The sequence below is a fragment of the Pristiophorus japonicus genome, chromosome 6 (assembly GCF_044704955.1).
Source record: "Pristiophorus japonicus isolate sPriJap1 chromosome 6, sPriJap1.hap1, whole genome shotgun sequence".
Taxonomy (NCBI): domain Eukaryota; kingdom Metazoa; phylum Chordata; class Chondrichthyes; family Pristiophoridae; genus Pristiophorus; species Pristiophorus japonicus.
The window spans coordinates 3,614,377-3,638,121 of record NC_091982.1 but is presented as its reverse complement, the minus strand read 5'-3'; the positions used below and the strand labels follow the sequence as shown (position 1 = coordinate 3,638,121).

The 23,745-nt window shown below is 43.0% G+C and overlaps 1 protein-coding gene and 1 long non-coding RNA gene across 2 annotated transcripts in view; one reads left to right on the top strand and one right to left on the bottom strand.

Moving 5' to 3' along the window:
- Nucleotides 1–23,745, top strand: part of LOC139265529 (protein Shroom4-like) — a 179,119-nt gene that overhangs the window by 114,300 nt on the left and 41,074 nt on the right. The window contains exons 3-4 of the mRNA XM_070882560.1: nucleotides 17,258–17,389; nucleotides 18,688–21,142. Of these exons, the coding sequence (XP_070738661.1) occupies nucleotides 17,258–17,389; nucleotides 18,688–21,142 (2,587 nt within the window). The remainder of the gene's footprint in view (nucleotides 1–17,257; nucleotides 17,390–18,687; nucleotides 21,143–23,745) is intronic.
- Nucleotides 15,486–17,032, bottom strand: LOC139265530 (uncharacterized). Its single transcript, XR_011593566.1, has 2 exons — nucleotides 16,982–17,032; nucleotides 15,486–16,466 (listed from the first exon to the last, which is right to left on the bottom strand). It is a non-coding gene; the product is annotated as an uncharacterized lncRNA (long non-coding RNA).

The following is a 23,745-nucleotide window of genomic DNA, read 5'->3' as shown; positions in this document are numbered from 1 at the left end:
CAATGCTCACATCCTATGAATAAAAAAAGGGGAAAAAATTGCATAAGGCAGCCTGTTCCATTTACAAGGTTTGTTTTAAGAAGTGCTTTAAGTGTAACTAACTAATAATATCTAAAACAGTTCCAGGAATATGATTTAACTTTTGATTTCTGAGGTTTGATTTTTTTTTTTGACTTTGGGAATTCAAGAGTTCTACCATATCCCTTCAAACTATTCCAGAGGTCATTGAGGCGTGAAGATTGTTTCTTTCCTACATTTAGGAGTGTTCTATTCTAGCTATTAACTTCTACTTTTGAGCTCACTTTAATTCTACAATGAGCACTTCTGAGGATTGTTTGAAGCATTTTCTTAAAACTTAGATTTTTAGCACTTTTGGAGGTTGTGTTCCTTCATCCTTTCAAGAATCCTCTTATTCTGCTTATTATATCCTCTATTCACCATGTCGATTGTTGTTTCATATTTCGCCCAAGGCTACAAGAAATGTTGAGAAATAATAGACTGATTCTAAATGATTTCCAATATCTGTTGTGGACTGCTGATGATTTAATCCTAGAAATATTAACTTTAGTCTCATCTTTGTATCTCAGTTTAATGGTTTTAGTCTTATAAATTCCAGGCCTAATTTTAATTCAGTTGACCAAAACTACAATCATTTTAGTCAATTGTTTTCCTCATTTTATTTAATTAAAGGAACACTAAGAAGTAGCTCATCACATTACAATAATTGGTCATATCTTCACACCTATGTAGCCTTGACACTTTGGTTATGGCAGAACCAATGCTCACTGGATTGTGAGCGACCGCTCAGTTAATTGGCACACCAATGTGCCACTGATCACCCTCTAATTCTGGTCCTTGTTCTGCTTTTTCCTCCTCTTCATCTCATTGAGCCACGCCCCTTGTCACCTTCCCTCATCATTACGATGCCTTCCTCAATCCCTCCCCCACTCAACACTACTTTTCAACATACATCTCTCCTACTACAGATCCATTTAAAATTCAGCTGCCTGTATTCTGTCCCACACTAAGTCCCGCTTATCCATCACCACCAGCCTCACTGTACTATATTGGTTCCATGTCTTCATCGTCACGAGGGCCATTTGCCAGGGTCACGAGACTAACTGTACTCGTCATAGAATAAAAACTTGTCCTTGTACTAGGTTGCTTTTTTAAAAGAAAAGGTTACCCTAAAGCAACAAGCTGGTAAATGATCAGCTTTCTGGATTTTTTTATTTCATTTAGCCTGATAACAAGTCAGATGTACCTTGCATACCTTTCTCCGTGAGTTAAACAATAAAATACAGTGCTTTACTAAGTCAAATTGCTGAATTTGGTAAGTCGATAAATTGAAAGCAAATGCCATTAATTTCACACATGAGCAATTTAATTGTTCATTACTCTCGCTACACTATCGCATTTATGACCAGTGTTGTGCCAACGTCAATTCAGTCCCAAAAATGTGCTATAAACACCATAAACTGTATGGTGCTGGTACAAAACAAAACAAAACCACCATTTTTTGGCTAAGAGCTGAATTTGATATTTGTCCATCAGGTAGCATCTGCCTGACCTGAGTATTTCCAGCATTTTCTGTTTCTGTTTCAGATTTCCAGCATCTGCAGTATTTTGCTTTTGTATTGACATTAGTCCGACTGGTTTTCAGATAATCGGGATTAACAGCAGAGTGAGAGAATTCAAACCTGCTGCTTAATAATAATCGTGCATTTATGAAGCACTTTTAATTTAGTGGGCCTGAAGAAAGAGTAAAAAGTAGTCAAAGGGATAAAGAAATGGACATCAAGCCAAGGATCGTTAGGAGAGGTTAACTGAATGCTTGGTTAAAAAGATTGATTTTAAGAAGGAGTTACAGGTAGAGAGCGGTTCATGGAGGGAATTTCAGTGCTGTGGCTGGGGCGGAAAACAGATTGGAGAGGATCAAACATGGAGTTACGGGAAAGATGGGCGTGGATTTAGGAGGCGACAACACGTTTAAGGACTTTGGGAGAATGGCGATTGGGCAGTAGGGTCAAGAGTGGGTGTTTTGAGGAGGGTGGTGATGACGGCAGATTTGAAAGGGTGTGGACAGTACCTGAGGAGAAGGAACCATTGACGATATCTGGTAGCATCTAGGCCAGGAAGGGAAATTGGGTGGTCAGTGGTTTGGTGGGAATAGGGTCGAGAGCGCAGGAAGCAGGTCTCGTGGAATAGATAACTTGGAAGAGGGCATGAGGTGAGATCAGAGAGAATCTAGAGATGAGATTTCAAGTCTGTGATGGGGGAAATCTTGGTGGGCTTGGGGACGAGAAGGATGTGGCAGAGATAATGGCTCAGAATTTGCGATTGTAATGATGTCGAAAATGTCAGCGTCGGCATCCTTGTGTAAAACTGACAGCAACTTCTGGCATTCGCACATATGCTGTTAAATGCGGAAATCTTGAAATTGCTGTTAGTGATACCCTGCGTTGTTGCAATCTTCACAGATGCAATCAGTGGTTTGGTGTGAACTTCAACTTTTTAAGCACTTTTCACTGTAAACTGAGTTTTTAACAGCATCCTAAGTCATAATTATTGCTGAACAGCCCCTCTGGTCTTGAAAAACGAATTTTATGTGTGGTGTCTCATTCCCTCAGAAGAACATTTAAAAATTGCATATTTACAATCATAACTTACTTTTATTTTATTTTTTAAAGTTTGTTTGACATTTCAGCTGCTCCCTTAATCCCATGCGAATGTGCAAATCTTTATTTTGCTTTCTGTACAATAATTAAAATGTGAATCATTATCCCTGCTTTTTACTTCCGGCTTTGCTGTCTGAGAATTCCTCAATCTGATTCGCTGATGCTGCACTGTTGCTGGATGCCACAGATTTCCTATAGATGGTACCAAATTCAAAGTCACGTTGGAATAGAGGAAACCCTAGAACCCGCTAAATCTTTCTGGGCAGCTTTTTTCGAGATCAGCAGCAAGCACCATCCTTTCGCCGCTGACTACAATATCTGGGCTAGTGTCTGGGTTTGTAGGCCTCATTGTGTCAAAATGCATTCAGCCACTTTAGTGTTACGTGGAGTGAACCGATTTGGTTGGACACTGACAAGTAGGATCATCAACTTGGCACTTTCGACTAAAGAGACTTGCAAACAGTTCACCATTGTCTCCTGCACTTATCGCTGGATTTCACCATGATTAAGAATGAGGATATTCATGGAGCCTCCTCCTCTTGTTAGTTTCTTGATTGCTTACCATCATTCCTAGCTGGCCTGTTTCTGTGCTGTAAATTCTATATGGTGGGGTTAGATCTGATCTGGTTATGGAATTACTTAGTTCTTTCTATAACTATCTGCTTTTGATGTTTAGCGCGTCGGTAGTTCTGTTTTGTAGTTTCACTAAGTTGATAACAGTCCCCACTGCTTTTAGCGGGTACATTGGTGTTAACGCAGTTAGCCTGTTATAAGCATTGGCCAGTGTATCATCTTAGAGACACCGCGAGAGAACATGAACAGAGAAGGTAACAAATGGCTTACTGATTTCCAATTCTTTCCCCACGTTAATATACCCTGAGTAGATTCTTGCTTTTCTTGGTGCTTCCTCCAAGTAGTGTTCAACATGAAGGCAATCATAGCACTAGCTGGGTTTTTGCAGGGTTGCATCGTAATTTGTTCTGTTGCTAATGACCAAATTTAGTAACTTCAATTGCACAATTTGGCATGGTGGGATTTGAACTTGAGATCTCCACGACCATAACCACATAACCATTACACTGCTGTATCCGACGTGTAATGTTTTAAATGCTCGCTGAATTTGTTTTACCAACAAACATGAACAAATGGACACTGGGTACAAAGTCCTTACTGTGTACATGATCTATGGAAAATTGGCATGTATGTAGCCTGTTTCTGGGCCCTGACTGCATGAATGGGTGAACCGTGTATATCTTGATTTCTGGATGTCTGAATGGGAGGCGAGAGGTTCTGTGTGTCTGATTAGCTGTTATCTGATCTGATTTTTGTAATCCCCTATCCTAGTTTTTTCTGATAGTGACTGTCAAAATTTGAGCTTGAACCCTGCAGAATGCAAATATTTGGACCATGGGAATCTTCATCTTCCTTATCTGAGTTTACTAACGCACAAAGTTGGTGATGCATCTCCAACAAGTCAAGAGATTAGTAAGTGAATTTAAGCTGCTTTTATATTGCACTAAGACCTGTGCTGGTGGCTCTATGACTCCCACTGTGCTGATAATGCGCAGCTGGCTGCAACCTAAATATAAACTTGCTGGAATTTGCTACGTTTATGTTTAAGGTACAGCCAACTGTATGGGATGTGTGTGCCAGAAGCCAGTACTAACATTGGATGTTGTGGAATATAAAATCAGCTAAATCAGTTAATTGCCTAGCTTTTCAGGTCTGCTCAGTTACCACACCAGCTTTTGTGATCTCTGTATTGCACCTAACATTTAGTACTAATTTGAATTGTGAACTTTCACCTATTGGTAACTGCATTAAGATGATCTCAAATTAATTTCATTTAATACTGTTGCAGATGCTAAGAGGGCAGACTTTCATTATGTTAGTCTGGACTTTATTTGATCCCAGGTTTCAGAGATGAAAGATCATTATTTAACTGGGCTGTGCCGTACAATTCTCTATTTGAAAGTGATCCATCAAATAGCCAGAGATTTGGACTGGTCTGCTTTTCCAGCTAAAACAACCAAGAGTATGCTCAGCATAAACAAGTCTCGGAAATTGCGCAAGTCCATTCTTTCTGGGCATGCATGTCTGTCTTAAGACTATTGCAATTTGGATTCTGTTTAATAGTTAGCAAAATAGATTTCTAGTTGTAGCAAGCAGCTGCCTCTCTGAACTGCTGAGCCCTTATACTGAGGAAAGCCCCTGGTTGGACAGAGTTCAAGAATGTATTTTCCATGTTTTTTTTTGTTTGAATTCTGGCTTAGTTTTATATTTAATTTGATTTTGATACTCTTGGGAGAGTGAGAAAACTGAATTCTCCCCCTTGTTGTTTCTTGGGGCTCTGTTCAGGGTTAGTAAAGAGGCACCACACACAGGTTGTAACTTGGTTTGTTCAAATGTGAAGCTCAAATGTTTCTGTTCCGGTTGCCTTCCACATCCCACTGGCCCTGATCTATGCCTCTTTATTGATACAACGTGATTGTTCCATTGGTGCTCACCACGATCAATGATGGTGCTCAAAGCTTTGAACCTTTGGTGCTCCAGTCACATAAAGCTTTGAAGCTAGGAAGTGTTTGAAATGTTTCAGTCAGTGATGCTTTACGCAAACCTTTAGAAACCCGGAGCTGGAGTGGGGGAGGGGGGAAAGGACTTTGAATAATCATAAACAAAATAACTGATGATCCTCAGTTTCTCAAGTCATTCCTTTTAACTCAATTCTTTGACACTAGGAGTCAGCCTTGCTGCTCTTCTGTCATCATCATAAAAAAAAAATCATAGGCAGTCCCTCAAAATCGAGGAAGATTTGCTTCCACTCTAAAAGTGAGTTCTCAGGTGCCTGTACAGTCCAATACGGGAATTCCAGTCTCTGTCACAGGTGGGACAGACAGTCGTTGAAGGAAAGGGTGGGTGGGGAGTCTGGTTTGCCGCACGCTTCTTCCGCTGCCTGCGCTTGTTTTCTGCATATTCTCGGCAACTAGACTCTAGGTGCAGCGTCCTCAGATGTACTTCCTCCACTTAGGGTGGTCTTTGGCCAGGGATTCCCAGATGTCAGTGGGGATGTTGCATTTTATCAAGGAGGCTTTGAGGATGTCTTGAAATGTTTCCTCTGCCCATCTGGGATCGCCTGCTGTGTAGGAGTTCCGAGTAGAGCACTTACTTTGGGAGGTTTGTGTCAGGCATGCGGACAGTGTGGCCCGCCCAACGGAGCTGGTCGAGTGTGGTCAGTGCTTCGATGCTGGGGATGTTGGCCTGATCGAGAACACTGACGTTGGTGCATCTATCCTCCCAGTGGATTTGCAGGATCTTGCGAAGACATCGTTGGTGGTATTTCTCCAGCGATTTGAGGTGTCTACTGTATATGGTCCATGTCTCTGAGCCATACAGGAGGGTGGGTATCAGTACAGCCCTGTAGACCATTAGCTTGATGCCAGATTTGAGGGCCTGATCTTCGAATACTCTCTTCCTCAGGCATCTGAAGGCTACGCTGGCGCACTGGTGATGTTGGACCTCGTCGATGTCTGCCCTTGCTGAAAGTAGGTTTCCGAGGTATGGAAAGTGGTCCACGTTGTCCAAGGCTGCGCCGTGGATTTTGATGACTCGGGGGCAGTGCTGTGTGGCAGGGTCAGGGTGGTGGAGGACCTTTGTCTTATGATGCTTGGAGTTCAGCCTCTGAGTGTGCGCAGATGCAAGCATCATACGCATACTGTAGTTCGACGACAGAGGATGAGATGGTCTAGGATCTAGCCTGGCGGCGACGAAGGTTGAACAGGTTCTATAGTTTAGTTCCACTCCAGCGGGCAGCTTGTTGAGCGTGAGATGGAGCACTGCAGTGAGGAAGATCGAGAAGAGGGTTGACGCAATGACGCAGCCCTGCTTGACCCCAGTCTGGACGTGGATTGGGTCTGTGGTGAATCCGTTGATCAGGATCACAGCTTGTATGTCGTAGGGGAAGTCGAAACGGAGGACAACGCTCCATAATCCCTCACGGTTAACAGTGTCAAAGGCCTTTGTGAGGCCAAAGAAGGCCATGTACAAGGGGTGGTGCTGTTCCCTGCATTTCTCTTGCAGTTGTCACGCCATAAACATCATGTCCGTTGTTCCCCGTAGGGGACGGAATCCGCACTGTGACTCCGGGAGGAGCTCCTCAGCCACAGGGAGAAGACGGTTGAGGAGGGTTCTAGCGATGACTTTCCCAGTAGCTGACAACAGGGAGATTCCTCTGTAGTTGCCGCAGTCGGACTTGACCTCTTTTTTAAAGATGGTCACGATTACAGCATCTCTGAGATCTCCAGGCATACACTCCTCTTTCCAGATGAGAGAGATGAGGTCATGCATTCGTGCTAATAGTGCCTCTCCGCCATATGTTAGTGCCTCAACGGGGATTCCATCTGCTCCTGATGCCTTCTTGTTCTTGAGCTGACTGATGGCCTTTTCTACCTCATGCAGAGCTGGGGTTTTGCTGAGATGGTGGCGGGTAGCATGCTGCGGGATGGAGTTGAGGACACTTGTGTCAAAGGCAGAGTTTCGATTAACGAGATCTTCGAAGTGCTCCTTCCAGCAGGCTCTGACTGCCTCGGTATCCTTGAGTGTCTCCCCGTTCTTGGCCAGCAGTGGGGTGGGGCCATGGGTGCTGGGGCCATGGGTGCTTGGGCCATAGATGGACTTAACTGCGGTGAAGAATCCTCACACATCATGGCTATCGGCAAGCTGCTGAATCTCCTGTGCTTTCTCCACCCACCATCTGTTCTTTACGTCGCGGTTTTTTTGTTGGACCTCGGCCTTCAGCCATCCGTGGAGCTTCTTTGCTGCTCCCAACTTGGGTTGTTGCTTTAAGTTCAGAAGTGTCCTGCGCTTGCGGTTTATTAGTTCCTGGATCTCCTGGTCACTCTCATCAAACCAGTCCTGGTGTTTCCTGGTTGAGTGACCAAGTGTCTCTTCGCAGGCCCTGGTTATGGTGACCTGGAGAGCAGGCCAAGCGCTGTGAGAACTCTGCGTCTCGTGGTCATCGAGGGTTGCCAGGTTGGCGATGAGGGACTCATTTTTAGAGTGGAAGCAAGTCTTCCTTGATCCCGAGGGATTGCCTGTGATGATGATGATGATGGTATAGAGCTCTCTTAGCTGGGTTTTTGAGTGTCCCGGCGTTGATGTTTCTGCAGCATTGCTTCTGTTGCCATCGTCACTTTGGGGCTACGTTAATGTTGATGACGGAATGGATTAGGCGGTGGTCCGTCGCAGTCGTCGGCTCCAATCATGGCACGGATGATGTGCACGTCCTTGCAGTCCCTCGCTCGGACGATGACGTAGTCTAGCAGTTGCCAGTGCTTGGAGCGAGGGTGTTGCCACGATGCCTTGCACTTGACCTTCTGGCGGAACAAGGTGTTGGTGATGACATGTTCTAGGCATTTTGTCAGGAGCAAGGTACCACTGGAATTGGTTTTCTCTACCCCCCCCCCCTCTGCCGATCACGCTTCCCCAGAGGTCTGTGTCCTTACCGACTCTGGCGTTGAAATCGCCGAGGAGGATCAGTTTGTCGTCCGTAGGGATATGGGACAGGGATTGTTCGAGGCTGGAGTAGAATACCTCTTTGGCCTCATCTGTTGCGTCGAGTGTTGGGGCATACGTGCTGATAACTGTGGCACACTGTCTCCGGGATAGGGTGAGCCAGAGAGTCATGAGACGTTCGCTAATCCCGCAGGGGGAGTCTCTGAAGCGGTCGACCAGCTCGTTCTTGATGGTAAAACCAACTCCATGGAGGCGGCGTTCTTCTGGTTTGCCTTTCCAAAAGAAGGTGTAACCTCCACCTTGTTCTTTGAGCTGGCCTTCTCCTGCCAGCCGGGTCTCGCTTAGGGCAGTGATAGCGGTGCGGCATTCTGGTCTGTCGCTGTTGGATTTGTCCATGAGGGTCCTGACGTTCCAGGTCCCGAACTTCATTTTGAAGGGTGGAAGATGCCTGTGCAGGAGTTCTTTTAATGTGGGGTGGCCGTTACACACCAGCTACCACACGGGCTTAGCAGAGCAAGGTCTTGGTCCAGTGGCAAGGGAGTCCAAGATGACTGAAGACCAGGCACTGCTGTATGAGCCTAGTTGCCTACGGCGGGATGCGAGCTGTAAGCTCGGCACTGAGCAGCACCCTTTGGTGACGTGGTGAGAAAACCGAGGCCTGGTTGAGGACAGGCATTGGGATGGTCAGAGGTCCACTTCGTGGAAGGAGGAAACATAGAAACATAGAAAATAGGTGCAGGAGTCGGCCATTCGGCCCTTCGAGCCTGCACCGCCATTCAATGAGTTCATGGCTGAACATGCAACTTCAGTACCCCACTCCTGCTTTCTCACCATACCCCTTGATCCCACCACAATGGCGGAGTCTCTGAGCACATGGTGTGCACAATGGCTGTGGCCACTCTGACCTCTGCTCCTGCTCTTCTGTACTCCATCTCCGGCAGAACTCAATGTGTGGTCTCACTAGAACACTACTGTTTTAGCATGTCATCTTTTGCCTTGTACTATACTGATCTAGCAACACAATTCAGCATTTTATTTGCTTTGTTTGTTGCTGTTACATCGTGATTTAACAAGTGTCAAATCCCTACCATTCCCAGATACATTTTAGATTCAGTTTTACCAATTTTTTCCACAAAATCTATCCATGTTGTAATTTTCTCCCCTTCCTTTCCAGAAGGTGCTAACTCTCTTGCTTGTGATGCAGTTGCCTTGTTGCTGGCCACACTCTGGTACTTCACTTATGTTGAGATGCTAAATGTGTTGGCTGTTCTACCATGTAAAGCATCACAGCTCAGCCCAATTCCGCTCTCGCCTAACATTCACATATGCAGTGGGTCACTGGATAATGATAAGGAATGGGATTTCTAGCTGATTTTTCTTCTCCCTAGCTCCGTGGTCACTGGGGCCAATTGTAATGCCCTAATTGTTGCCACAGCCAACAGATCAAAGGTTAATCACGGGACTTTGTGATCAGCACCATAGGATATTTGTATTTTAGAATTGCAGTGATTTATGAATTGATTGTACCTCTAATATCTCCTGAATGCTGTTCATTTCTTCACATCCAGCATGTCCAAAAGTTGTCTTGCATGAAGGTTTATTTTCTTCAAGACTAGTTGCAACCATCTTTTTGAGTTAAGAGGATATTTCCTGTTGTGAATACATCAGCTAGCTTTATTTGAGCATTGGAATTGTCAGGGTTTGAAAACAAAATGGGGTATAAGATTGGAGCAAAGAATTACACCGAGATCCCCATAGTTAGGATTTGCTGACAGTATGATGTGGACAGTTGAACTGTTTGAGTTGTAATGCCCAGGTGTTCTATTTTCAGTTTATTTACATATTTGTGGTGGAGGTCCCTTTGTTACCTTGTGCTAATTGGCAAATGAGCCTGCACCGTTCAGCTTACAGTGGTCAAAAATCACAGAGACATTAATATATTAATAATAACAATCAAAAAATCTTGATTGTTCTGTAAGTTTTCCGTTTGCTGCCCTATGTTGTCCAAATCGAAAGACCAGAGTTGCACAGTCCGATTGTTCCTGCATTATTTTGCTGTTTTAATGTTCCTGCCTGTGGTCAGCGGCTGAACCAGTTATCTCTTTTACTTCTTACTGTTGGAAAGCTCACCAGTAGAATACAGTAGCCATTAGATTACAAACACTAGACTGAAGGCACCCCATGTTTTTGTGCATTTTAGTTTTTTTTTTAAATGTTCATTTCTTGAGATCCAGGCTCAGAACTGCTGGCCTGGGGCCACAACCTAATTGAACTCGAGCCTCAGTTCCTTTTGGCTGTGATGACAGCAGCTCTCTTCATTTCTTACATTTTTCTGGGCGACAGGAAGGGTTTGCGTTTACAAAACTTTTCACGCTGTTTTTTAAAAATCTTTTCCGGGCATTGTTTCCCTGCTGTTTCTATCTCGGTTCCTGTATTATAATAGGATTTTTTTTTTAAAGGGGACTGTAAAACAATCATTATCTGATTTGGAACTGAATGTGATGAAAGGGTGAAATGAGCTCGATTTAAAAACAGCGAGGGAAACTCTTTTGTTGTAGACACAATGATTGGCTGTAACAAGCTTGCAAAAAAAAAATCTTGATTGTTCTGTAAGTTTTCCGTTTGCTGCCCTATGTTGTCCAAATCGAAAGACCAGAGTTGCACAGTCCGATTGTTCCTGCATTATTTTGCTGTTTTAATGTTCCTGCCTGTGGTCAGCGGCTGAACCAGTTATCTCTTTTACTTCTTACTGTTGGAAAGCTCACCAGTAGAATACAGTAGCCATTAGAGTGCGGAGTTCAAGAAACTGCAGTGAGACCTTGCAAAAGTTAATGGCATGTAGGGCCTGACAGACTGTGCGAGTGAGCTACAGGACAGGCATCGAGGAGTAGGCTGGAGTCTTGTGGGAATCTGCTGCAGTGCCACTGAAAGCAGGGCAAATGCCAGAGAATGATAGTGGTGAGTGTTAAATGCAAAAGCAGATATCGACACGCAGCATCACTTGCATTGTCATCTGAAATTTAGTTGCATTTATTTTTGAAATTAATATTTTAAATACACTTGTAAAAAAAAATTCTAATCCATTAGTTGACAAAAGTGCATTTTTGATTAATTATTTGCCTGAAGTAATTTAAGTTAAATCCGGTGTTATCGTTAGGTTGTCAGTTAAACGGTGAGCATTTTTTATACTATCTTTTCTTGAATTGTGGAAAACATCCAGCTGTACAATTATATATTTTGTACTATTAAACTTGGATTGTATCTGGAAGAAGCATTTTTGAGCTGTACAGCAGGGTGAAGTACTTGTGGTTACAAGTCTATCACTGGTGGTGTTAATGGCGAGATCAATTTGAAGTGCGTGTATCACAAGAATGTTGCACAACCTTAAAGTCTATTGGCTTAAGTGTGATTTCTTTTTTATTCGCTTTAATATATTGGTACTAAAACATTTGCATTTATGTAGTATCCTATCCCATCTTTCAGAAATGTATCCAAGTGCTTCATATACAGTGAATTACTTTTAAATGCAGTGACTGATGTGGGCAAGTGTAGTGGCCAAGTGTTCAGAGCTGACATTGTTCATATCAGAGTAGTCAAAAATCACAGGGAAATGTGAGGAGTGACGATAATAAAAGTATAAAAGATTATAAATGGTACGCTGAAGGCTGTCAGTCAAGTCCACCTGAGAGCACAATATTCATCTCACCGATCCTGCAAACCATGTTTTTGTGCATTTTGTTCTTCTTTAACGGTTGTAGTGTGCAGTAGTTTTTGTTTTCAGTACAAGAACAGCATTTTCTGGCCTGTACTGCCATGGGAACAGAGACAGGGATAGATGCAATAGTGAGCCTGTTCTGACTTGTGAATGTAAGTTGCCCTGCTGGATTATTGTAGGTGAGGGTTGTTCACAGATGAACATAAATATATCTGGGGTCAGATTTGCCGGCCCCATTAAAGTTGTATTGAAGTCTTTCTAACAAAATTTATTGTCATATTTCAAGTACCTGTAACCCTTCTAGGGGTAACTTTGAAAGGCAGAATTACGATACACTCCAAAATGCCAGAAACTGAATCCAATAAATTGTCGAGATCAAAAATTTTAAAACTACTTTTGCTCCCCCCCCCCCCCCCCCCAGTAGAAACCTTGAGCTTTTAGCACTTTCCTCTTCCTATAGTAACTTCTAAATCCAAGCTGCACTTTTGTGTCCCTTTAGATTTTTATTGCTGCTGTTAAGAGTAATAGAATGTTGGGAATAACTTCAACATATGACAACATCTCACTGCAAGTTCAGTTTAATTCCTCACTTTCACAAATTATATGTCTTCTATTTCAGACTATTCTTGGTCTGTTGCATCTTTTGGGGCTGTGGTTCAATTATCTAGATTGCCATGTATGAATTAATGTCACAGTGAGGAATAATTTGCTGGCTGACGCTTTTTAAATTTAGATTTTCTCCTTGTTTAATTCACTTCTCGTGCACCCCATTCTGGCACAGGAGAGTTGGGCAATGACCTGCTCCCAGACATGTACCTAACTACTGGGAAACTTATTGGCCCGAGCCAGCTTTGTAGCTGTTTGTTTCTTTCTCTCCTCTGCTCCTGAAGGTGCTGACTGACACTCGGCCTGGTTTCATGGATGCTGACAGCCTGAAGATACCTGACCCTAGTTGCTTCTCTTGATTTGTGACCGCAGTGTGTCCAGAGAATATTCAATAAGACAGAGAGCCATCACATTGAGCATTTGTATACATGCATCTCCCAGCAGCTGTTCTTGCACAGTGGTCAAGTCAAATCTTGGCTGATTTCATACCCCCCCCCCCCCCCCGCCCACCTCCACCCACCAAGCCCAGGGGCACTGAGGCTAAATTGTCGCTGCCCTCCCAGGCTCAGTGAATAATGACAACATGGACAAGTTACCAAAGAGCAACTGGTGCCCATGAAACCAAATGAGTCAACATCTTTCAGGCAGAGAGGAGAAAATTGGCAAGAAAACAAAATATTGGATACTCTTGGGAATAGAAAGAAATCAGATTTTTCATAAAAGTTAAACGATTGTCAAGTAGCACTGATTAAATCAACAGAATCTGTCTTCTCTGTTCAAAATGTAAACTGTATGGCAAACGTTTCTATGCACACTTCTTCCCGAGGGAGTTTAAGAATTCTTGTTACGCTGCTATTTCAATGTTGATCACAAAAATAACAATGTGTTTCTTCTTTTTATGGACAGGAGAATTGCAGGAAATAGTTTGAGTTGGGCAGTTGAAATATCCTGTGTTTTTAAAATTTGAAAGAGGCCAGAAAAGTGCAGTGTTTTCTTAAGCCTCGCATTCACATAGAACTTCCAAACTCACGCAATCCCTCCCCCCACCTTAAAGAGGAGGTTTTGCTTTCAGGACCTCTTTTTAAAAACCAAGCCATTTCTTTTTTAATATTTTATTAAACTATTTTAGTTTTAGAGGAGTACTGATGATTGCGTGGGGGAATTCTGCCTGAAAGGTATACCAATGCTATTGATAATGTAGCCCTCTCACAAAGGGCACTTTTATATTTGGCACTTCTGTAGATCAGGTTGCGGAAGAGTCATATTCATTCATTAGCTCCCCACATTTAGATTCTTAAAACCAGCTTCCTTAGGCTAACTGCAGAATTGTTGCCCGTGAAAATGTAGCTCTGTTATTCTGGTGTCAGGATAAGAAAGTAAATTTTAGCAAAGTAAACGCACTGGCACATGGGCAATATTCTCTTACAATCTGCCCTGGAGAAGTGCCAAATATAAAAATACTTTCCCTAATTCTTCTCAGCTAGCACTTGAAATAGAAACAGAAAAAGCTGGAAATACTCAGCAGGTCAGGCAGCATCTGTAGAGGGAGAAACAGAGTTAACGTTTCAGGTCAATGACCTTTCATCAGAACCAGAAATGGTTAGTGTTGTGTTACTGACTGTATATCTACTGATCTGTTGCATCTCGAGCTTTTCCAGTTCTGATGAAAGGTCACAGACCTGAAACGATAACTCTGTTTCTCTCCACGGATGCTGCGTGACATGCTGAGATTTCCAGCATTTTCTGTTTGTAGTACAAACATGGAGTGGACTGCCCTGCTAGGAACTGAATTTATTAGTTAAAGCTTATACAATCAGTTGCATTTCTAGTTGCATTTCTTAAATGTGTAGAAAATTATCACTTTAAAAAAAAATGTTGACACTGTAGAAAGTTGAGAGCTACCAGATTTGTAGACTTGTAACGCGTTCAACACTGTACCGCATAGAAGTGCAATTAAATTCACTGATCATCTGTGTTTAAGATGGCATATAGATATTTAAGCTGAGTGCTGTCTGTATAAATGTGCTCTGTGTGTGAACACCACCGCAGGTCGGGGCTATAAATAGAGCTGGGGCGTCAGGCCCTGGAACATCGGGGCGGAGGTGCGGCGAATGAGGGTACGGGGCCCCGAAAAGCTGAGGGCCCAGGGGCAGCACGGACCTGCCCACACTGCGATGTATGTGCGCACTAGGTCCGTGCAGCAGAGCAGCCCTCCAATCGTCCTGGTTAATCCTTGCCACTGGATAAAGGCCTAGCTCTGTCAAGCCCGTGTGGTGGCTGATGTGCAACGGTCACCCCACGTTAAAAAAATTCACGCACAGGCATCTTCCACCCCCTCAACTGGAGTTCAGGTCTGGAACATCGGGACCTTCATTCAAACATCTGTGAACTCTTGTGGAAGCAAGTCACGCTCGTTCGAGGGACTGCCTATGATGATGATGTTAAATCAGCTCTCTGATACTATCGGTCTTGGTAACCATACTCACCCAGCCCCCTGTGTTACTGACTTTAGTTGTGCTTCCACTTCGGAATGTAGCCAGAGGCAAACATCCAGCTCTTCCTCAATGGAGTGCATTGCAGTCGTGTGAAGGAGCCGAGGCTCTGTGAAAACCGACTGGATTGTAGACCCACAAACATGAGGTTTTGTGAATCTTCCAGCAGACTAAAGGAGTAGTTTCTGTGAAGTAAAAGCAGAGAACTGATGATTAATTGTAGAATTCAACAGGGCTTGGGGAAACTGGCTTCTGACGTACAGCCTAAAGGTGGGCGAGAGGCTGTCCTGCGTAATTAGAAATTCTCTCTGCACAATCCAGCTCCCTTGCACTATCTGGCTCAGTAACTCCTTCCACCCTGGACCATGTTTTACTGAATGCACCTGTACTGATGTTCATTCAGTTCCCTCATTTTATGAGCTCTGAACTTTGAGGAAATGTTAGAAGTGAGGTTATAATACAAAAAAGTGAGACTGCAGACCCTTGAAACATGTCAGTGTTTATTTTTCAAAGTAATGTATAAAAAATGTGACATTTTTAAAGATGTGATCCTCGCTGTAAATGATTGACACCTTATTGGCCTGTGCAGTATCCAGCTCAGTAACTCCTTGCAGCCAGCACCTGTGTTACTATCTCCCTTTCACAGTCAGACTCCGTTGTCTTTAGTTTGTTTTGGTTCTTCTGAAGCTATGTGGCCAAAACACTCTCTTTAAGTGGATCTGATGGTGATACATCCTCTTTTTAAATGGTGGACAGTACAAGGTTTTGACACTGGCAACTCTGAACCCTGTTCTGTGATCCTGTGAACAATGATCTCAGTGGAATTGTGTCAGAAAGTCTGGGCGCTCGATGGCACAGCTTCTACATTGTGCTAGTCTCTCTTTATTTTCTGTTGTAGAACCTATTTTCTGGAGGCATGCTGAATTATTTATTAAAGTCTTTTGACTTGACAACTGGCACAGGATCTGCTTCTAATTGCTGAACTCCTGTTATGGGGCAGGTGTTGGTCAGCCGGGACTTTTCAATCTGAACTGTATCTAACAAGGCTAGCAAACTGCTCTGAAGGGAAATGGATCTGGTGTGCTAATTCTTGGCAATTGAGGAGATTTGGAGACTGACTAAGATGCCAGTTGGTGTTTCGTTGAGCAATACAGAGTTTGAGTGCTTTGCTGAAGAAACAGTCAGGATTTGTTAAAAGGTTAACATCATCATGAATAAAATATGTAGCAAGCTTTTTTTTGTTTGGGGGAAGAGAGAGATTTGTGCACCATTTTTCTCTTGGTACCATATGTGAGTGGGACAATTATGCATTTCTATTGGTTTCCAATACTGCCTTCTTGCTTCCAAATACAAAAGGGTTTGACAAATTACTTTTTCATTCAAAGACGGTGCCCCTTATAGCTGGTACAGGCGTGGTTAGTGCAGAGAGGGATTTTCTTTGTTTCAAGAAGAGGAGAAATTGGACTGAAGGACAAAAGATATAACACATTAAGAACAGGAACCCCATTTATGATTTGATGAGTAAATGCGGTACTAAGCCACACGGATCACAAGTTCCTCAGGTTGAGGAGTTAGCTGATCTCAGCCAGGGTGGCAATTGTGTCCTACAATTAATTTTAGTCTCCGTGGGTGAGGGGGTAAATCAGCTGGGTTCTCTCTTCTGACCACTGTCTAGTGACCATTGTTGGAAAGTGTACGTCAGTGAGAGGAGTTGCTTCCCGTGCTAGAAAAGTCCAACAACATTCATGCTTGACACTCACCCGCGAAGAATGGCATCTGGGTGAGATACTGATCTGCGTCCAGTGCCTGTGGAACTGTACCACAGTGAGAATCGCCACTTTCAAGAAAGAAGAGAGAAACTTGGGGAAGCTATGGAAATTGAAATGGGCCAAATAGCATCCAAAGGCTTAGTTAAGAAAACTATTGAAATACACTTTGAATGTAGTTTTAAGGTGCATAAGTCCTATCAAAATACCTGCCTGTTTCGCATTTCCCAGCATGTGTCGTATGCTGCCCTTGGTCCTGTTCTTGTAAAGAAAAACAAAATGAACTTACATTTGTATAACACCTTTCATGTCTTCAGGACACCCCAAAGTGCTACACAGCTAACTTAAGTACTTTTGAGGTGTAGTCACTGTTTTGTAGGCAGATAAAGTCTACAAACAGCAATGAGATAAGCGACCAATTACCACACACAATTAAGTCTTTCATTTCCTTGCATCTATAGCTCACATTTATGTGTTTTCTTCTTTCAGAAGGAATGGTCCAGGGATAAGACCGTACACATGGCACCTGGCCAAGTTATCAGAGACACAGCCTGAGGCCACTATGATGCACTATTCATCAGGGTCTCTCAGTCTGTCGTGGCATTCGGGATATGACTCCAGGTGAGTCTCTAGACTGTTACTGTAAGTAGCAGTTAGCATTGCTAATGAGATAGGAATGAAGTGTATGAAAGAAAACAGTTAAGCTTGCCCAAAAGGTTCAGTTGGTAAATACACAGTGTGGTCCTGAGCCATACTGACAAGAAAGTCTCCAGCTCAAATCCTGGTCTGAGTCAGTTAATCTAAGTTAGCATGATAATTGCGGGACTACAAATCGTTTGTGTCCCTGGGCTAGGGAAGGGAAAGTCAATCAGGATTTCTCCTCCTGATTGATCCCCAGTGACCCTTGCTGGAATGTGCTCATGTGGACATTGGTATAGGTTTGGATTAAATTTGACTGTGATGCCCTCCACTCACATGAAGTACCAGTGGGTAGCCAGTGCTCATAGAATCAAACCCTAACAGGAGACATCCACTATGGGAGAGGAGGAGAGAAAATGGGGGTAAACATTAGGAGTGCTGACTATTTAGCATGACTCTCCTGCATTCTGTTCTTTTGTTTGGATGTTTATAGCTTGCTGCTGTTTGTCACTACTGCTGATCTGACAGGAATCATTGTATTTGTCTTAATTACACTGGGGCCCTGTCACATGCAACGTCCGGCTGGAAAAATATTTTGTTGGAATGTGTGTTGGTGGTATGCTGAAAGAGGCTAGGGTCAGCTGATTTCTAAACTTCATTAAACCCATTCCCATTCAGTATTTTGATTTTACATTTTTCATGCTGTTTTGAAAACAATATATGTTGGGTTTCATTATTTAACTTCAGGATACTATTGTTATCCTGTAGAGGGAAAATACCTAGAGACACAGTTCCTTTAAGATATTTGTGCCTTTTTTGTGAGGTGTATAAAAAGACTTTATTCTATGTCTCATCCTCAGCTCTATTTCTTTTGTGACTGGCAACAGGTCTCTCCGTTGTCTCCCACAACAGTAGATTTACGAACATATAAACATACAAAAAGACAGATAGGACTAGTTGGTCCATCAAGTTTGTTTCAAACAGTCATGATGGAATTAAACATCATGACTCCCAGTGTACAAATACAATGAGGTATATACCTAATGTCCCACCGACTTTTTGTATGTAATGATATTTGCCTCAGCAAGGAACTTGTTTACAGTATATTATGGGCCCAGGAGTGGTATACTATACCATTTATAGCCATATAGCAGAAAATAGTGGTACAAGTATCCAAAATGGGGCAGTTCCAAATTGCTTGCTCAAACATGTTGCAGGAAAAAAAAAATCAGATTTCCACAGCATTTTAAACGTTATCTACATTCTATTGTGTCTTCCAGTGACTTTCCTATGCAGTGGGATCAACTAGCTCTCCATCGTAACTCAGATCAGAGGAGCTCATTTGGAAGTATGGACAGCCTTGACCAACCGAGCCAAACCTGTGACCAAAGCACGTATCCTAACAAAAGAGACTCTGCCTACAGCTCATTTTCTGCAAGCTCTAACGCCTCTGACTACACCCTATCATCGTCAGTGAAGACTGATGAGTCTGCCTCTATGGACAGTATACTACATGGCTTGGGGCCATGGCTGCCAAATAGATATGGAGATGCCCAGTACCTTCAAAGTGGAAGTGAAGGTGGGGAACGGCCAGCTGAAGAGCAGCTTTGTTTACGCTGTGGGAAGGGGTCATCTGAAAGTGACCGCGTGCTGCCATCCCATGTACATGAAGAAAGTGCTGCAAGTTCTACCAAATCAGCCCCTCCCCCACCACCTGTTCGCAGGGAAAGTTTTGTGGCAACTAAAGCTCGCTCTGCATCTCTCTGCGTGACTAATTCTGAGGCATTTACAGCGACAAACCTGTTGCTTCGTCCTGGAAGGTGGACTTCTGAAACCTTGTTATCTACGAGAGACAAAGATTCTGAGGGAGAGTATTATACCTGTATTCCTAAATGCTCTACAGGCACTTCCTTGCACTCTAGTAACCCAGCATCCAGCCATTGTCCAATAGAGTGTTGCTGCTTGTTAAGACAACAACCGAGGCATTATTGTCATTCTCACAGGCACAGTGAAGAAATTACTTCACATGAAAATACAACATTTCCTAGAAAATCCAGTCGATATTTGATAGGGCAGTTGGATTTATGCAGTTTGATTGATCCGACGTTTGTTGCCAGTCAATACCTGAGCCTGAATCGAGTGGAGCAGAATGAAAGATTGCCTTTGAATTTGCATAGGCACAGTGCACCTGAGAAGTTGTTGTCAGCACATTTGCATTCACTAACTATTTCGGACTGTGGCAAAAATGGTTTGGGATTGCAATATGATAAAGAAAATGCTGAATGGGCTAACTGTGTATCAATACCTCAGCAGGAATATCAGTCCAACATAGGACATCCTCATAAAGCTTTAAACAAAATTGATTCTTCATTTGAAAAGCATATGGAAGAGAACTCCTTGAGTTCTGAATCTATACCAAAGGGGAAACAACAAGAAATTGAAGTAGCCACCTATGGTCACTGTTTAGATAGTCAGCTGCATTCATCCCCTTGCAAAGGTGAGCCTAGTAGTAGTACAAGTTGCAGAAGTGCATCTGTTGAAACTACAGCCCAACAGAAAAACATGCAGGTGCCTCCAATACCACCGGATCAAATGAATGAGATTGGAAGCACGTCCTCAAGTGGCCAGATTTTGGAAGATGAGACCGATTTGGAAGAAGCCAAGAATGAAACTGGCAGAAATGCTCGGGTATCAGGTTCCAGAGTAGCAAGAATGCGGCGTAAAAGTGACCGCTTTGCCACAAATTTGCGTAATGAGATACAAATGAAGAAAGCTCAGCTGCAAAAGAACAAGAATGCAGTTGTGCTGCTACAAATGGAAGAAGCTTCAGAAGAAATGGATGACTCAAGAGAGAAGCCATCCAGTTTCTATACTTGCATTACTAGTGAGTCTGATGTCAGTGGTCCAGCAGAAGAAACTACAGGTACAAAAACACAGACCACAGTTCCCAATAAAACCCTGGAGGGCATGGCAAAGGATAACAAACCAGGAAGTATGAATTTATATCCAGTGACTGGAAACTCTCATGTTTCACCAGACAGATGCAAAACAGGAACTAGTTCATTATCCCAGAACTTTGATGAGCAGAAGACTGATCAGGAAGCCTGTGGAACTGGCCAATGGAGATGGACACCAGAAGATAAGCTAAGTAAGATGATTAAGGAAGGTGAGTCCGATGAGATGAAACCTTGTGCCACAGCTGTGCTACAGGAACCAGATACCTCCCCACTGGTGTCCTTCGCAGAGAGGAGAAAATTCTTTGAAGAGACCAGTAAATGTTTCTCAGGGTCTGATTCTTGCAATTTTGTAGGACTTCAGAGTAAATCAAGTACCATAGGAAAATCTAAAGGTCAGAGCTTTTACAGTAAGTTACATGCCATTCCAAGTGATCATCTGAGGCAATCTGCAGAAGAAATCTTCCAACACTCTACAGGCCGAATCAGTCAACACTCTGGGCAATATTCTGCTTGTTCATCTAGCATTTTGGAGCAAGCAGTACACCACAGACAAGGGGAGGAGCTACGTGAGCAAGAATATGAATGTGAAAATTTAGAGCCACTCAAACCAAATAAATCAAGCACTTTGGAAGAGCATTGCGTGTCTCATGTTCAGCAGGTGCAACATTCTGACCCAGTTCCAGCACTACATTATCAGTATTTCCATCCAGATAACAGTCACCTGGAAGAACCTCATCCCTCTACAAGATCCAACCAGTTGCAGCCCTCTTTATCGAAGGTAGGGCATGTCTAAGTTAACTGCTCATTTTAATGTGTCCCATTTTTGTTGCAAGTTCATTCCCCAAATTAGTCAACCAACCACTGTGTTGGTTTTATCAGCAGTGAGTTGGAAATGCCATAAAGCATCCAAAAGAGGAAAATTGTCCCATATTTTCCCTCTCCTCTTGTACAGTCTTACTTTTCTGCAGCCTGATTGAGATCAGAGCTCATTGGGTGGGAAACTGTGAGCATAAGAACATAAGAAATAGGAACAGGAGTAGGCCATACAGTCCCTCGAGCCTGCTCCGCCATTCAATAAGATCATGGCTGATCTGATCATGGACTCAGCTCCACTTCCCCGCCCATTTCCCATAACCCCTTATCCCCTTATCGTTTAAGAAACTGTCTATTTCTGTCTTAAATTTATTCAATGTTCCAGCTTCCACAACTCTCTGAGGCAGCGAATTCCACAGATTTACAACCCTCTGGGAGAAGAAATTTCTCCTCATCTCAGTTTTAAATGGGCGGCCCCTTATTCTAAGATCGTGCCCCCTAGTTCTAGTCTCCCCATCAGTGGAAACATCCTCTCTGCATCCACCTTGTCAAGCCCCCTCATAATCTTATACATTTCAATAAGATCACCTCTCATTCTTCTGAATTCCAATGAGTAGCGGCCCAACCTACTCAATCTTTCCTCATAAGTCAAACCCCTCATCCCCGGAATCAACCGAGTGAACCTTCTCTGAACTGCCTCCAAAGCAAGTATATCCTTACGTAAATATGGAAACCAAAACTGCATGCAGTATTCCAGGTGTGGCCTCACCAATACCTTATATAGTTGTAGCAAGACTTCCCTGCTTTTATACTCCATCCCTTTTGCAATAAAGGCCAAGATACCATTGGCCTTCCTGATCACTTGCTGTACTTGCATACTATCCTTTTGTGTTTCATGCACAAGTACCCCCAGGTCCCGCTGTACTGCGGCACTTTGCAATCCTTCTCCATTTAAATAATAACTTGCTCTTTGATTTTTTTTCTGCCAAAGTGCATGACCTCACACTTTCCAACATTATACTCCATCTGCCAAATTTTTGCCCACTCAGTTAGCCTGTCTCTGTCCTTTTGCAGATTTTTTGTGTCCTCCTCACACATTGCTTTTCCTTCCATCTTTGTATCGTCAGCAAACTTGGCTACATTACACTCAGTCCCTTCTTCCAAGTTGTTAATATAGATTGTAAATAGTTGGGATCCCAGCACTGATCCCTGCGGCACCCCACTATTTACTGGTTGCCAACCAGAGAATGAACCATTTATCCCGACTCTCTGTTTTCTGTTAGTTAGCCAATCCTCTATCCATGCTAATATATTACCCCAAACCCCGTGAACTTTTATCTTTTGTAGTAACCTTTTATGTGGCACCTTGTCAAATGCCTTCTGGAAGTCCAAATACACCACATCCACTGGTTCCTCTTTATCCATCCTGTTCGTTACATCCTCAAAGAACTCCAGTAAATTTGACAAACATGACTTCCCCTTCATAAATCCATGCTGACTCTGCCTGACCGAATTTTGCTTTTCCAAATGTCCTGCTACTGCTTCTTTAATAATGGACTCCCAACATTTTCCCAACCACAGATGTTAGGCTAACTGGTCTATAGTTTCCTGCTTTTTGTCTACCTCCTTTTTTAAATAGGGGCATTACATTTGCAGTTTTCCAATCTGCTGGGACCTCCCAGAATCCAGGGAATTTTGGTAAATTACAACCAATGCATCTACAATCCTTGCCGCTACTTCTCTAAAGACCCTAGGATGCAAGCCATCAGGTCCAGGGGATTTATCTGCTTTAATCGCATTATCTTACTGAGTACCCCCTCCTTAGTGATTGAACAAGGTTCACTTTTGTAAATAAGATCCACCATGGCTGTCCAGTTGATATGATTGTTCTATTTTTAACTACTGTACCTGTTGTACAGCTGGGATAAAAAGGCAGTGCCCTGACTGCCAACTGATGTAATCTTTACTTAATAGGAATGGAACTTGGAACACAACAAAGCCAACGATATAACAAACACGAGACTGTTGCACTCTGTTATGTTGAAGGACTTTCAGCTTTTAAATGTGATACCTGTACTGAGTTCTTCGTATTATTGGTGGAACGTATAGTTTCCCACTGTATCAAAAAAACAAGTTCATGGGAGGGATGTGTGCACCTTCGCATTTGCCCATGCTTTCAAAGGGCTTTTGTGCCATCAATGAAATCTTGATCTATTTGGTTCTATGTCCTCTAATGTGACTGCACTGTTATATTTTAATGATTAGTTTTCTTATCCCTATAGATTCCTGATGAGAGGGGGCTGAATACAGGTGCTTCTAAAAGACACCAGTACCAGTCAGACTAAACAATGCCAGAAATTGGCTTTGATTGTTTTCATTGCTGAAGAGCGAAACCAAATTTTATAAGGTTAAAGAGCAGCTTGCATTTCTTTCCCCTCACATAAAGAAAAAAGCTCATATTGACATTTTCTTTATCATAATTTCTCCCTTCTTCCTCTCCTCGAGACACTGGCTAATGCTTGAGGTACAGTTCCATGTCCTCTGACGCATTGACAGTGGCTCAATCTT